Source organism: Solanum verrucosum, unplaced genomic scaffold (genome assembly GCF_900185275.1).
Source record: "Solanum verrucosum unplaced genomic scaffold, falcon-dt-bn FXZP01000125.1, whole genome shotgun sequence".
NCBI classification, from domain to species: domain Eukaryota; kingdom Viridiplantae; phylum Streptophyta; class Magnoliopsida; order Solanales; family Solanaceae; genus Solanum; species Solanum verrucosum.
In genome coordinates, this window is record NW_026019923.1 from 3,357,217 (window position 1) to 3,372,341 (window position 15,125).

Sequence of the window (15,125 nt, forward strand, 5' to 3'; positions counted from 1 at the left end):
TACACACGAAAAAACAGAGAAATTTGCCTAATTTCTATAAATTGGCCCCTAAATGCCCTGACTCGAAAAGTTGTGAGGTTGTACATATTGTCCCCCAACTCTCTATGGAGATTTATGTAGATGTTTCGCAGGATAATCGTCCAGAAGCCGTATCACCAAAATATTCATAGGCTAATACACATAAAACAATGAAAAAATCATCTAATTCCTATAAATGCCCAACATGACTAAAAAATAGTGAGACTGTACGTATTGTTTCCCCAAATTCATCTGGAGGGTTCTGTAAAGATTTCGCAAAAAAGTATCAGAAAGTCACAACACCAAAATATTTATTGGCAAACACACACGAAAAACGAAGAAATCACCTAATTCCCGTAAATTAACCCTTAAATGCCCAAAATTGATTCAAAAATGATAAGACAATACGTACTGCTCCCCAACTCCCTACGAAGAGTTCCGTAAAAATTTCGCAAAGAAATTGTTTAGAAGTCATATCACCAAAGTATTCATAGGTTAAACACATGAAAAACTAAAAAAATTGTCTAATTCTTATAAATTGGCCCCTAAATGCCCAAAAATGACTCCAAAATGGCGAGAACCCTACGGAGGGTTCCATAAAAGTTTCGCATAGAAATTGTCTGGAGGCATATCGCCAAAATATTCATGGACTAATATACACGAAAACTGAGAAAACCGTTTAATTCCTGTAAATTGACCTCTAAATGCCCAAAAATGACTCAAAAATGAATAGATTGTACGTATTGTTCCCTCAACTCCATATGGAGGGTTTTGTGAAGGTTTATCAAAGAAATCATTTGAAAGCCATATCACCAAAATATATTGACCCCTGAATCCCTAATAATGAGTTAGAAAATGGTGAGACCATACATACTGTTCCCTAACTCCCTACGGAGTGTTCCATAAATTTCTTTTTTCGAGACTCTTATCTCCAAAAATAAAAGGCATGCATTTCTCTACAAAACTAAGAGTGTCATTTTGCACAAACTTTGAGCTCAAATAGAATCGGTCACACATGTTACGGAAAATTTATAGATATTACACACAAAATTTAGATAACCCTAAATTACTGTTTCATGATCCATTAACTCCAAAAAGCAATGTCTTCCCTAGAAAAACTATGAGCATCATTTATGAGTCAAAGTATTAAGCATTACATGTTATGTTATATAATCACGAATTCATGTTTCAAGATCCCAAAACACACACACATCATTAAAGAAAAACGAAAAAAGAAACTTCAGTCATGGCAAGGTCTAAAATGTCAGAACATTAAGCATTACATGTGCTTAGGACGTACAGCCGTACGTTCGGGGCATAAGCCTCACAAAACTAAGCCCCACACAAAATAGCATATTAGTATCATTTTGGTAGCACAAAATTTGTATCCACGTTCCCACATACAGACCTAAATCAGTTTTTTCTCACTTAGAAAGCAGATGATAGAATGGATCTTGGTTGTGATGACAAAAATTAAAACAATTGTTATGCTCTAGCTAGTATAACATTTTTTTTAAAGATGCAGAAGATCAATCCTTGACAGTAGTCCTCAATATCCTCACATCATGGATTGGTCTGCATTGATATCAAATGGAACTGGAATTAGAGCTTTCATACTCAATAGTACGATTTTAAAGATAGGACTAACAAACGTTAAATGCATGGATGAGTTTTTTCTGCATTCAAACATATAACAGAGAAGGACAAGTTGACAAGAACATTTACATACAAAGTAATAAATTATCTAGTCTTTCTACAAATTTCATTCTCCAAACAAAGACGACCTTGATTATTGATGTTTTCTGTACACATAATATTTTTTGCAATGCTAGAGCATGACATTTGTTCTCATTCTAATGTAAACACAAATATTATAAGGAAGCACATTACCTGTCAGTATTATCAGTCTGTACACTGCCAAGTCTCTTGACAATTTCCATTCCCCGACAAACTCTTCCAAAAATAGTATGTTTCCCTAACATCACATTGAACGAAAACTCATCAGCTAATAGTGTGTTACAACAGTGCACCATAAGAAAAAACTACAAACAAAGAAGAGATCACAACTGTTCTAGTCAGGCTTATGCTAATTGCAGACTAGAGAGACACATCAACAGAGCTGGGGCAAGAGTATTAGATTCAGCATAACCAAGGTCTTAAAATATATTTTCTATCATTGTAAAAATGAGAATGCCGTCACAAGAATTGATCTTGGAATCATGTACCAAATATTTTAAGGCAGCCTTGACATGGTAGCTCATGAATTTTAAGACAATCTAGGAAAGGAGAGAAGATTTCTTCCCCCAACTTGGTTTGGTATGAATTCATCATCCTCAATAGAAATCAAAAGAGAGCCAGCATCTCATCATGGAAGTCATCCATGAACTTAAGCTCCTCACATACATGGATAGACAACCATGACTATCCTCCACACATACATGGATAGTCATCCATGAACTTAAGCTCAATCATGTTGACAAGGGGATTCATCTGAATTTTTGGAACACCTTTTTATCATCACTTCAAGTTCCATTAGAAATTATTTTTTACTATTTGATATACAAACAGAAAAATAGTGTTAACGGAGCAAGGTACCGAAAATAGATCAGCACATGCACTACAGCCAGCTGATTCAACATCAAAGAGCCTATTCATACAAATTGATGGAAAACAACCTGGATATGTATACTTACCATCAAGTGACTGTGCAGGTGCCAAGGTGATGAAGAATTGACTTCCATTTGTATTTGGTCCAGCATTAGCCATGGATATGATACCTGCTCCTGTATGCTTTAGCTGTGGGTTTATCTCGTCTTCAAACTTCTGGCTGCAAGGTTAACTTAAGAAGTCACTAAAAGGTCAAGTATGCAAAAGATGATCTTCTTCTTCACTATGTCAGACAGACAAGTTTATGTATGACTATAAATGATAATCAATAACAGTAAATGACACAACTATTAGATGCCCCAATTAAATCTTCACCATCAGTCCCTTGTTAATGATGTATCTTCTTCGAAGCCACTGGAGATAATAAACTAGATGCAGAACGGCAAGAGCTTAAGCATGTGGTCAAAAATATTACGTTTGTTTGCAGCAACCTTGAACAGATAGCCCTTTATTTACATTTATTTGACAATAGAAACGGTTTTAATATACCTTTAACAGATGTATGCCAGCAGTAATATAACTATGTATTTGGCATGCTACTTCGAGCACAAACTCTAGTCACGAGAGATTACCCATTCAGTTTCATCTTGTCTCTCCTTTTATCCTTCTTTTCAAAATTTTAAGAAAAATAGATAATTCTATAGCTACTTTCCACAATTGATAATTCATATATAATAACATCGATTTATAAAATATATAAGATAATCCAGGTTGTTAGTGCAACTGCTGAAATAATAATACTTTAAGGGTCGTTTGGTAGGATGCATTAGTTTTGTGTATTACTAATACCTTGTTTGGTACACTTCTACAACCTTCGTATAGCTATTGCAAGCACTAGTTATACACTTTATTTGATATTATGTCATATACAACTAATACATGATATGATATTAGCAATGCAAGGGGTTTTAATATATGCATTAGCATGATTAAAGACACAATTGTCTCTCAAAAACCTTTTCCACATCCTTTCCACCATATTTGTGGAGGGTATTTTTGTAAACAAATACTTTTTAGAAATTATATTATGCATGTTATTTTAATACACCAAACCAAACAGTGCATAAGAATAATCCCAGCATTACTAATACGCCATATTCCACATTATTTTTATGCACCGTACCAAACAACCCCTAAGAGAAAGAAGTTATGGCTAAGTGGTATTATCCTTTGCATGACTTCCTGGTTAGGGAAAATCCATTGGAACAAAAACCTTGATCAAGGAAAAGAGAGTACAACATGTAATCTAATCCCGTTGATGAAAACATATATTGTTTTGGAGACGACACATTGCAATCTTGTATTTATTGGCTTATCAAATGTTGAGGTTGCCAATGCCCCAGTGAACTTATTACATTATCACTTAAACAAACTTGTTGAACAACTATTCACCAGATCTTTTGAATACAATGAGTGAAATTGTTTTGGTGAAATGTGTTTCGGTCTATTATTTCTGTATGATTTAAATAATTAATAACCATTTTTTATTTGTTAAATGCCATGATATGATTTTGCCGCCATACGTGAATAAATAGCCTATCTGAGATCAAGCTTCATGTGGATCGAACAAAAAAAATTCCTCTACGTAACCAATTAGCGGTGAGTTGGATTAATTAATAAGACAAACTCATATCCGAATTGTTCCTCTAAGATATCTAAACATGTCCACAACAAATCCCTGTGAATTTTCTATAGGACTAAAACTTGCTAATAAACTTCCAGGAAAAGCTATTTATGACTGTGTAGATCATTACTCATTGATCTTCCCAAGCCCCCTGCTTCCTGCAAATTCACCCCACATCTCCTCCCTGACAACATTTCTGCACTTCATAATGCTGCTATAGCCGATTTTTCTGATGCGCAATGATGAAATCTGTTCTTAAAAAGGAATTGGGAAATTGCAAGATTTGGTTCTATGTTACAGTCCCAAAGCACAATCCTCCCAAATAAACACAGGGATGCTTTATTATATGAAGGTTCCATTCAGGTGGAATCTTCTAAGTTGTTTATAACATGTCATTGACTTTTTCCGACATTGATCTTTGGTCTTGGGGGAAGATTTGACACAAGTCACAACTAAGCACCCTTTAAGGTTTCTTGTTTTACTTGGCTTATGGCTAAGGAAGCAATGCCTCACTTAATCAAAGTCTCATAGAGGAGAAATGCAATTATGTAACGGCTGTTCCTTTTATAAAGAGAACCCTAAGATAGTTGATAAGATAATTTATCATATTTGGAGCATGTTGTTTGCCATTATGGACATCTCCTATAATAATAACTCCGTAGCCATATTGGATTTCTTACATAGTTGTAGAAGAGATAGTCTCAATAGAAGACACATCGGCTTTGGGGCAATATTCCCATGGTCATTTGGTGAACCATTTGGACCGAAAGAAACAATAGAATTTTCAAAGGTAAACCTGGAAAGATACATAGCCTTAAACACAAATGTATTTCTTTGCTAGCTTTTTTGGTACAACATGACCTTTATATATGATGTAGATACCATGTAGAAAAGATCGGAGCTTTGCACACTATTGTTAATTTTTAACATCATCCTTGTGTTGTGTTGTACCATTTATTAAAAAATAAATTGGCTTGTAAGTTTTTGAATGTCAACAATTTAGAAATGTATGAATTAAGTAGATTCTAAAGATATATTTATGCAAAATCAAGCTATTTATCAACATTGATGTGAATATAGGTTATTGCATTTTAATATTTTATTATGGTAACACTCTCTATACCATAAAACTCCACGCATGCTCATTCAATCTTTTTGAGATATTTGATAGATGGCAATAGGCAGCAGTGTTTTCCATCACATGAATACCATAGATATGGCATGCTGCCACACAAGAGCAATAAAGTTCATGTTCACTAGTTTTAATTATAATTCTTGGATCGCATAACATGAACAAAAGCAAGTTGGGATTAAAAGGTTGTCAAAACATGAAAGAGACATTCTTTTGGAAACAGACAAAAAAGGAAAGTAAGACAAACAAATTGAAACTGAAGAGGTAGTAGAAAGTACAAGTGAAACAAGAGAGGTAGAGTAAACTGTAAAGCTATTACAGATAGACTTGCATTACTTCTTAGCATCTTTTATTTAGAGTAAAGAGAGGCTCCTATTTTGTAGGAAACAAAAATGTTTGATCCCCAAAACTAACTAGATTGATTTCCACTTAACTTGCTCTCCAACAAGAACTAACTTTACTATCTACTCTCCAACAAGAATTGAATTAGCTATAATGCCCTACTTAGCCTACCTTCTTCTATCTCACATAGGATATCAAATGCAATTTGAAGTAAATACATACACATATAACACACTATTTACAACATCTACATACCCATAGATAGATTCTCCGCCTCTTCCGGTACCAGTTGGATCTCCACCTTGCACAATAAAATCCTATACCCAAATAGAAAATAAACCCATAAATGAAAATGATAAAACAATATAAATAAAGATCCAAACGCACAACAATCTAAAGACTCATTTGGTACGAGGGATAACTAATCCTGGAATAACTTGTTTCCGAACCAAATGAACCCTAAAATAAGAAAAAAAGCAAAACCTTAATGATTCTGTGAAACTTGACATTATCATAGTAGCCTCTTCGAGCAAGCTCTATGAAATTCCGGCAAGTTCTTGGTGCTTGTTTGTAATACATCTAAACAAATTGCAAAATTTCAACTTTATCATCATTATGCAAAAACACAACTTCAAAATCAACAAAAAGGAAGAAGAATAGAGTACCTCAAGTGTAAGAGAACCCATGGAAGTTTCTAGAGTGACCTCCGGTGGTCCTCCTTCTGCACTCGGCCACATCTCTGCTACACTCTCTCTTCAGTGAACAAATTTCAAATAATGGTGAAACCCTTGTCTTTAGCCCCAAATATATGAAGTAAAATATTGTATTATTAGTAATATATGATTTTATAATTTATATATAAATTTAATTTTTTTTAAGAATTTAAACAATCTTTTAAATTTGATATCGGCGGGGTTGAGTGAGTTAAAAAGATTTTTTTTTCCTTTTATTAAATTAAAAAATAATGTATTTATCTTCTTATTAATTTTTTTTATAAATAAATTAAAAACTTTAAAAATCAATTTTTCTCACAATTCTACTTTTTAATTTTCAATTCAGTTTTCATTAATTAGTTGTCAATTTATGTCAAATTTGATTGATTCATACATCATAAAGTAAGTTTTTTTGTTTTTTTTTATTTTTCTACTTCTCAAAGACAAGTGTTGCGAGGTTCAAAACTTGATAAATATAGGCTTACGTTTTTACTATTTTCACTTCATATATCATATTTTTGTGTAGGGGAGAGAGTTTAATATTATAATATGTATCTAATCTATACATCATGCAGTGCTCTCTCAAAGACAAGTGTTACGAGATTATTTTTTTCTCAATTTTATATAAGTTTTATGATAGAACTTTTAGCATCTTTTGATATATTTTGATTCACTGCCTCATAAACATGATATACAACAACCTTATTCACATTTGGTAATTGAATAACATATTCATTGTTTTAAATATTATTGTCTTTATCTTAAGTGGGATTCTATAAGATTTGATCAATAATGGCAAGATGTTCAAGAATGTTTTTCATCAAGTCGCTACTTTGGAGGTTTGAAGAGAACTTTTAATGAAGATTTGAGGCTCACAAATGTACTTTTCACACTCCAAGAAAGTTCAAGTATACATATTCAAGCTATACTCTCTTTGATCACGAAGATGAAATACTTCAAGGTTGTGAAAGGTCGATAATAATATTTACCATTTGAAAGATAGTGTTTCAGAGTGCGTTTTACTTGAAAAATAATTAAAATTTTATGACTCACTTGAAATACTTCAAGGTTGTGAAAGATCGACAATAATATTTACCATTTGAAAGATAGTGTTTCAGCGTGCATTTTACTTGAAAAATAATTAAAATTTTATGACTCACTTAAAAACTAATCAAAACCAACAAATTTGAAAAACTCAATTCAAAAACTAAACAAAAATCATTCTAATGCATAATCAAACAATAATAGAATGGTTTTCAAAATCACAAATTATGTATCAAGAGAATTTGTGTAGTAATAGGTGTTTGCTACAAGTCACATAGACATCATAAAAATGAAATATCACATAGCTTAGTTTATAATATAGGTAGAAAAAAGTACAAGAAAATTACAAATCAGAATATTAATTCTCACAATTCACCAATTGTAATGTTACAATTTTTTTACCTCTCCCTGTTTAGTGAAAAGTTACAAACACCAACACAACATTACAAACACACTCCCCCCTCATCCAAAATAAAAACATCATAATAAATTAACACTTACACAAAAGTACAATTACAAAAGTAACAAGAAGGAAATACAAATTACAATTTAATTTTTTTTGGTCAGTTAATGTCTCTTAAGAGCAATAGCAGACAACACAATCAAGATAAGCAAAAGCACAATTGTGATAAAAGCAGCCACAACAGCTCCACTAGTTGTTTGGCAAAAATCACCAAATTGGTTACAAAATGCAAGCCAATTAGCATCTTGGTTACCATTGTGTGCTAAGTATACTATGGCTGTTGATGCCCCTGCTGCTGATGTTGTCAATGTGATAATGACCTAAAAAAATGTGCACAACATTAATTAAAAAAAAATGATGTTTATATATATAATGATATTGTGTTAGTGGTTCATACAGTGTCAAAAGTACGTCATTTTAAAAGATAGTGTCAGATAAAGTAAAAGTGAAGGAGTATTTTGATAGTAATAATGTCTTACCGTGTCAAAAATAATGAGGAGCAATCTTGGAGCAACGACATGAGAGCGTGCAATGCACACTATAGAGAATGGTATGGAGAGGACTAGGTAGGCAACCACTATTGACATGGCTATCACAAAGAACCTACAAAATATGTCCAACAAATTAACCATTACATTAATAAAGTCATATATGATATTTGTATCATATATACACAAGTTTAAGTTATGTCTACTGAAAAAAATAAAACTAACTGTGAAATTTATCGATAATCCCTAGTTAATTAATTAGAAGCTAAATAGCTCTTAGCTAATTGAATTTTTTTATAATCCGTCATTAATCTGTAGCTAAATGAGATTAGCATGAGATTTTTATTGTTTAGCTATGAAATTTTGTTTGGTCACTAATTCTTTGTAGTCTAGTAGTGAATTATGTACGTCACTTTACATTATCACGTCACCTGAATGATATTTACACGTTAGCTTCACTAAGATGTGGAAATTGTAATCATGAAAATAAGACAGACAAGTTACTTACGTAAAAGTAGGAAGATCGTCATAACCAGCTTCGAATTGAAAGAATTGAGTGAAGAAAGGAAGAGTTTCTCCAGCAGTTGCCATGCCAACAGCAGCACCAATAGAAGTAGCAACAGATGCAATTCTCAAGATTAGATCAAAAATAGAAATTCCTTTCTTGTAATTACCAACTCTTTTATTATTTGCAACTATAGGAACACTTGATGAAATAGCATGAGATGGTGATCCTAAAAGTGGAGCTTTTCCTAATTTTCTTTCTAATTTGCTACTCTCTCCCATTTCAATTTTGGTTGACTCACTTTTATCCATTTTGATCTAAGAAAATTAATTTGTGGGGGTGATTTTGTTTTCAATTGATTGCTTAATGCCTATGATATATTTTGCTTGTTTGTGATGAGAATGATTAAGTGGAATGGACCTTATATAGTGCTTAAATCAAGTAAATTATTAGGAAAATAATTGTCATTTTTAGGCTAATGGAGCTAGCAAGGAGGTTAGTTGTTTAATTCTTTTAAGTATACTATATCTAGAATTTGATAGTGGAATTTTAAAAATCAATTCAACTTTTTATTTTAGTAAGATTTAGCTTTATTTAGCCAAAAAGAGAGAGAATAGTGGTTGTTCAATTCTATCAAAAAGGAGGGTGGTTGTGTAATTCTATTAAGCAGGCGGGGCGGAGCTAGTAAGGGTTTCGGGGGTCTCATTTGAACCCCTTTCGACAAAAAATTACATATTTTAATACATGGTTAAAATTTAAATTATGTAGATATTGAACTCTCTTCGACTTCTACATGTGTTTATTTTTTCATTTTTTGAAGTCGTTAATGAAAATTCTAACTTCACCACTGCTATTATGTATCTCGGATTTTGATAATGGAACTTTAAAAAATAATTCATAGCTTAAAAGGAGCAAAAGAGTGGTTGTTTAATTAGTTAGCATGGTAGTTTATTAGTAGTAAATCAACTTTTAAATTAGAAAGCAAAAAAGGTGATCAATGGGGCAGATAGAACAAGAATGATTGGTGGACCGAGTTAGAAATTAATTGGAATTATCATATCATATTACCTAATCTTATTATTATAGTCCTTTGACTACCTTTGTTACAATTAATTAAATAGAGAACATATTTTTCAAATAATGTTAAGATTATTATTTTTGCATGGATTAGTCAAGTCGAGATTAATTTAATTTATTCCCATGAGTTGACAACTAAACAACGAACTTTTCCCCTAATCCATTAAGCAAATTAGTTGAAATCAGTAGTCCAAACTAAAAGGTGCTTCTTATAATAAACTAATGGAAGTTGGATTATTGAGATATTTGAGCTTCATTAAATCCATCAATTCAATTTTTTCTTAACCGGACTTTTTCTATAATCAAGAAATTTCTGAAGTCCGATTCATAACTAGATACTAGACTTTTAGTGTATAATATCAACACATTATGTGTTGCATTCTTATTTGAGTAAAATTCACCAATAACTAATTTCAATCATGTTAATTAAAAAATAGTTGTTATCATAAAGAGTTTCGAATTCAACATGTGAAACTCGAGGATTTTACCATGAAATTTCACTTGAAATTCAAAATTTTCATGCTATTGACTATTTTTTAAAGACATGACCAACAATTGATCAATGAACGTTTAATTTTATTTCTCTTACCGCTAATCTAAAATCCTAAAGCTTTTAAACCAAGTGTTTAATGCATAATCTATACATCACATATCGAGCTCTACTAAGTACCACTAGATCGAAGTCCTGGGGATTTTTAATGTCAGAATGATTAAGATATTGTCTTTAGATCTGAAATCAAGATTGCTTGTTTTTCAACGTCTAAATATGCATATATAAAAAAAAAATTATGACAAGGGAAACCCGTAGCCGCTACCTTTTGGGTGCGCACAAGATAAAACCATCGCTCCTATGCAATAGCTCGCAAACCACACAAGAGAGGTAACCCGCACTATGCAAGCCTGGTGCAATGAACTCGATCCAAAAGGCAAGCTCCTTGCTTTCACTGGCAAGGGGTTTCGAACTTGAGACCTCCGACATGAAAGTCTCAAGCCCAAACTTTAAACATAATAAATATACAATTTCAATTATAAAAAATCATTCAAGATTAGAAAAAATATATAAATTTATTAAAACATGAAAGATTTATGTTTGCTAATGACAGTAGATCTGGTTTGTAGTGGAGTTGATGGTGATATGTGATGCCAGTGACTAGTAATAGCGACGGATAATAGTAATTGTTATGATGGAGTTGGTTGATGTTAATAGTTGATAGTAATGGCCGAAGAATGTATGGTGATAATTAGTAATGGTAAGGTGAAGGTAGTTAATAGTGTATGAAAAATGTACTGGTAAGAATGTATATAATATGTATATTGTTATGAAATAGTGAATATAAAATATGTAGGAAAAAAATTACCGATAAACTTGTATATCATATGTAGATATATGGTATGAAAAGTGAATATAAAGTGCATATATTAAATTTATTGATAAAAATGTATATAATAGGCATTATGTATATATAAAGTGTATAATACATATATAATAAATAAATATATTTGACTATTAAATGTCAATTGAATTTCTTTGACTAGCTCTCAAATGTTTAGGCCCAGAGTCCATTTGTATACTTGGCCCAAATTAAAATAATTTGCAATTTGTTTATGGTCTGGTATAGCTGTAAGACAGACCCTTGTATACTTGCAAAAATATGGAAAAATTACTTGTGTGAGTATTTTTTAAATAAATAATTATTGAGTTTAGCAATATTTTTAATTTATTATTATTTATAGCAATATATAACAATAATATGGTAAATTTTTAGTATGTACATTAAAAGTAATTATGCATGCAATATAGACGTATTATAAATATTTTTAAAATATATTATGCTCGTTGGTAAGAAATTGACACAATGTATTATAAGTATATTAAAATATGTGATAAATGAATTATTCATCAATAAAAATTGTATTATATGTGTTTTATAAATTATTCTCGGTAAGATGTATTAAAGCTATATTACATGTCTAAGTGGGAAAAAAAAATATTGTTATTATAAATGGTAAATATTTTCTTAATATACCATATTTACGTAAATTTCATCACACTATAAAAAAACAATATAGGAACATTAAAACGTTTAGTCACTTGAATCAAGTTTTGTTACCTAAAAATGTAAATAGGAGGTATATGCAATTTCTCAAACCACAAAATCATTATGCTTAAACTAGTAACTAACATGATTATGATCAAACCACAAAATCATTATGCTTACACTTGTAATTAACATGATTATGATTAATTATGAGATTTCAAAAATTATTCTCATGGTGAACTTTAGTCAAATAAAGTTAGGTAATAGGTATTTGTAGGTCTACATTGCATGTTGAATGCTAATTAGAAGGATAATTCCCATAAATTTAGCGGCTCGAGACCCTACGTACCCCTTCTTTCTATGTTGTTTTTTAGTCCTAATCACACTTGATAAATGTGTTCACATAAATCACAACATACTTTTTTTTCAACTTTCATTTTGGTGTCAAAAGCGTTATATACGCCTATATTCATGCTATCTCCCTAACTTTCCTTTTCTAATGTTTGTCTCACTTACAATTTTTTTTACTTTATTTGAAAATCAGACGCTTTGTCATAATAATTTCTATTACAACTTGAAATTGTTTGTAAAAGCTATAACCAAACATAACTTTATATTCAATTTCAACTTCAAAATTTTTAATAGAGTGAAAAGATATATGTAATATAATAATATATAGAAGCTAGTATATATTAGATCTAATCTATGACATTATATCAGTGACGAAATTTGGAATATTCAAAAATTTGATACAGTCTCTATAACATAGTTTTTTTTACCTACCAATATAATTTTGTGACGAAGAATGTTCAATTGACCACCTTTCGATCTGTGTAGCTACTATGCCTCTGCATGTGACTATCTATCAGTATGATATATTATATGTAGTAAACCCGGAGATATAAATCATATTCGTTTTTTTTTTCCAGTTTTTCATTCGATGTCTAATTCCATACGGTGTCTGATACCCTACCTCTTCTAATTTCTATATTTGTTGTTTCTTAGTCCTAATCACTTGTTAAATGTGTCCATAAAAATCACTACACACTTTTCTTTCAACATTCATTTTGGTGTCAAAAGCGTTTAATACGCCTATATTCATGCTATCTTTTCTAATGCTTGTCTCACTCCCAATTTTTTCACTTTATTTGAAATTCCGATGCTTCGTCTAACAATTTCTTTTATAATTTGAAATTGTTTATAAAGGTTATAACCAAACGTAACTTTATCTTCAATTTCAACTCTAAAATTTTCAAATAAAGCATGTAGTAGCTCGTATATATAAGATTTAATCTATGACATTATGTCAGTAACGAAATTTGGAATTTTAAAAATTTTGACAGTCTCTAAAACATAGTTTTTGACATATATATACAAATATAATTTTGTGACCAAGGGTGTTCAATTGATCACCGTCGATCTATGTAGCTACTACTCCTCTGCATTATGTGACTATCTATTATGATATTTTATATGGTGTCTGATATTTACATTGGAACCCGAATTCATGTCGAAAAGTTCCATATTGGAGGGTAAACAGGTAAAGCACTCCATAATAAAAATGACTATGTACTCAATGAGACTCGAACCTAAAACCTTTGATTAAGTATGAAGAAATACTTATTACTTCGATACAATTCTTAGTGATATATTCATTTTAAATAAAGTGAATTATTTAATTTTCAGACAAACACCTACTTGAGCCAAAAATAAATAAAAAATAAAGGAGTAACCAACCACCTTTAGAAAGATATATTTAATTTAATTGTTTTAGCACCGCCACATGAATCTCCTTAGCTATGCCTCACGCAAATGATAGCGAAAATCAAATATTCCACTAAATCAACGGCGAAAATTATTTCAGTCAAAACAGTTGAGACTTAAGTGGGACCCATTTCAGAAGTTCCACGTGTTCCCCATCAACTGACGGTGAGTCACCCCATTCATTTTTGTCACAACTCCACACCGTTTTTTTGGTTAAATTATGCAAGTAAGTGAGTAGTAATTAAATTATAAGGTTACTACTTTATTAACTAATAAAAAAGTTTCATATCTAACATGTTTATTACTCTCTCCGATCCTAATTACTTGTCAACTTTTTCTTTTTCAGTTGTTTCTAATTACTACTTGTCTATTTTATCAAATCAAGAAAGGCCCATTTTTTTTGGCCTATTATACCTTCAATTAATCACTTTGAAAAATATAGAAATTCTTGAAACTTTTAACTTTTTAATTCATCCACTTCATAATTAATAGGGGTAAAATGGTAAACTTATTATGTCAATCATTATTTTTTTTAATAGGTGTGTCAATTCAAAAGCGGACAAGTAATTAGAGACAGAGGGAGTATAAGATTAAAATTGGTATCATGTGTATTGATGAGATCGAGTCACCTTAAACAAAGGATAGTCTGATACATTTTATGTGAGATAGTTTGACTTGACACGATGTTAAAAAAAGACTTTTAAAACTTATGTTTTAAAATGAATAATAGAATTTTCAATAGCTATAAATCGTTTCATTAAGTGTAAAATAGACATTTTAAAATTAAATTATTACTTAATATTGAAATGTATCATTCTGTTTCAAACTGATTAAAAAAAAAATTAAGTCATATAAATTGAGACAAGAGAAGCAATAACTATTATAAGTGTAATTAAAATACAAATGAAAGGGCCAAGCAACACAACGTTTAAGATGGATCATAAGTAGCCATTAGAAATAGTTCGAAAAAAAAAGAGCATTCGCCCAACTACAATACGGGGAACTAAGATATATCACATATGAAAATCTATAAATTGAAAGCAATTTAGAGGGATAACTAAAAATATAGTAATGACTTATACACAAATTAAAAAGAAAATTATAGAAAAGAGTAAATTATACTCAATTAAGAAGTTTTGTAACTATTGGTTTCCTTTATGTTTGAGGACCTAGAGAGATACGAATAAACTTTAATAAAATTTCTTAAATTTTTAAAGTACTCTTTAGGTATATTATTTGACTATTATAA

The 15,125-nt window shown here is 30.9% G+C and overlaps 3 protein-coding genes across 3 annotated transcripts in view; all 3 read right to left on the reverse strand.

The window, feature by feature from the left end:
• The window catches only part of LOC125824334 (uncharacterized), a 185,237-nt gene that overhangs the window by 84,047 nt on the left and 86,065 nt on the right, over positions 1-15,125 (reverse strand). The gene's annotated exons all lie outside the window — the stretch shown is intronic.
• On the reverse strand, positions 1,258-6,582 carry LOC125824316 (peptidyl-prolyl cis-trans isomerase CYP18-2). Its single transcript, XM_049503668.1, has 6 exons — positions 6,449-6,582; positions 6,267-6,362; positions 6,039-6,100; positions 2,712-2,845; positions 1,909-1,993; positions 1,258-1,593 (listed from the first exon to the last, which is right to left on the reverse strand). Exons 1-6 carry the CDS (start codon positions 6,518-6,520, stop codon positions 1,548-1,550), a joined length of 495 nt encoding a protein of 164 aa, XP_049359625.1. The 5' UTR covers positions 6,521-6,582; the 3' UTR covers positions 1,258-1,547.
• Positions 8,108-9,393, reverse strand: LOC125824304 (casparian strip membrane protein 1-like). Its single transcript, XM_049503657.1, has 3 exons — positions 9,000-9,393; positions 8,483-8,606; positions 8,108-8,323 (listed from the first exon to the last, which is right to left on the reverse strand). The coding sequence occupies exons 1-3, from the start codon at positions 9,305-9,307 to the stop codon at positions 8,108-8,110; spliced, it is 648 nt and encodes a 215-aa protein (XP_049359614.1). The 5' UTR covers positions 9,308-9,393.

What these genes read in the sequence shown, in the direction of transcription:
- LOC125824316 (XM_049503668.1), bottom strand. Translation starts at nt 6,520, where the DNA reads ATGTGGCCGAGTGCAGAAGGAGGACCACCGGAGGTCACTCTAGAAACT. An exon ending in AGTTTCACAGAATCATTAAG is followed by an intron (nt 6,101 to 6,266) that starts GTTTTGCTTTTT and finishes ATTTGGGTATAG; the next exon opens with GATTTTATTGTGCAAGGTGG. An exon ending in GGCGGAGAATCTATCTATGG is followed by an intron (nt 2,846 to 6,038) that starts GTATGTAGATGT and finishes TTAACCTTGCAG; the next exon opens with CCAGAAGTTTGAAGACGAGA.
- LOC125824304 (XM_049503657.1), bottom strand. Translation starts at nt 9,307, where the DNA reads ATGGATAAAAGTGAGTCAACCAAAATTGAAATGGGAGAGAGTAGCAAA. An exon ending in GACGATCTTCCTACTTTTAC is followed by an intron (nt 8,607 to 8,999) that starts GTAAGTAACTTG and finishes CATATTTTGTAG; the next exon opens with GTTCTTTGTGATAGCCATGT. An exon ending in TCCTCATTATTTTTGACACG is followed by an intron (nt 8,324 to 8,482) that starts GTAAGACATTAT and finishes ACATTTTTTTAG; the next exon opens with GTCATTATCACATTGACAAC.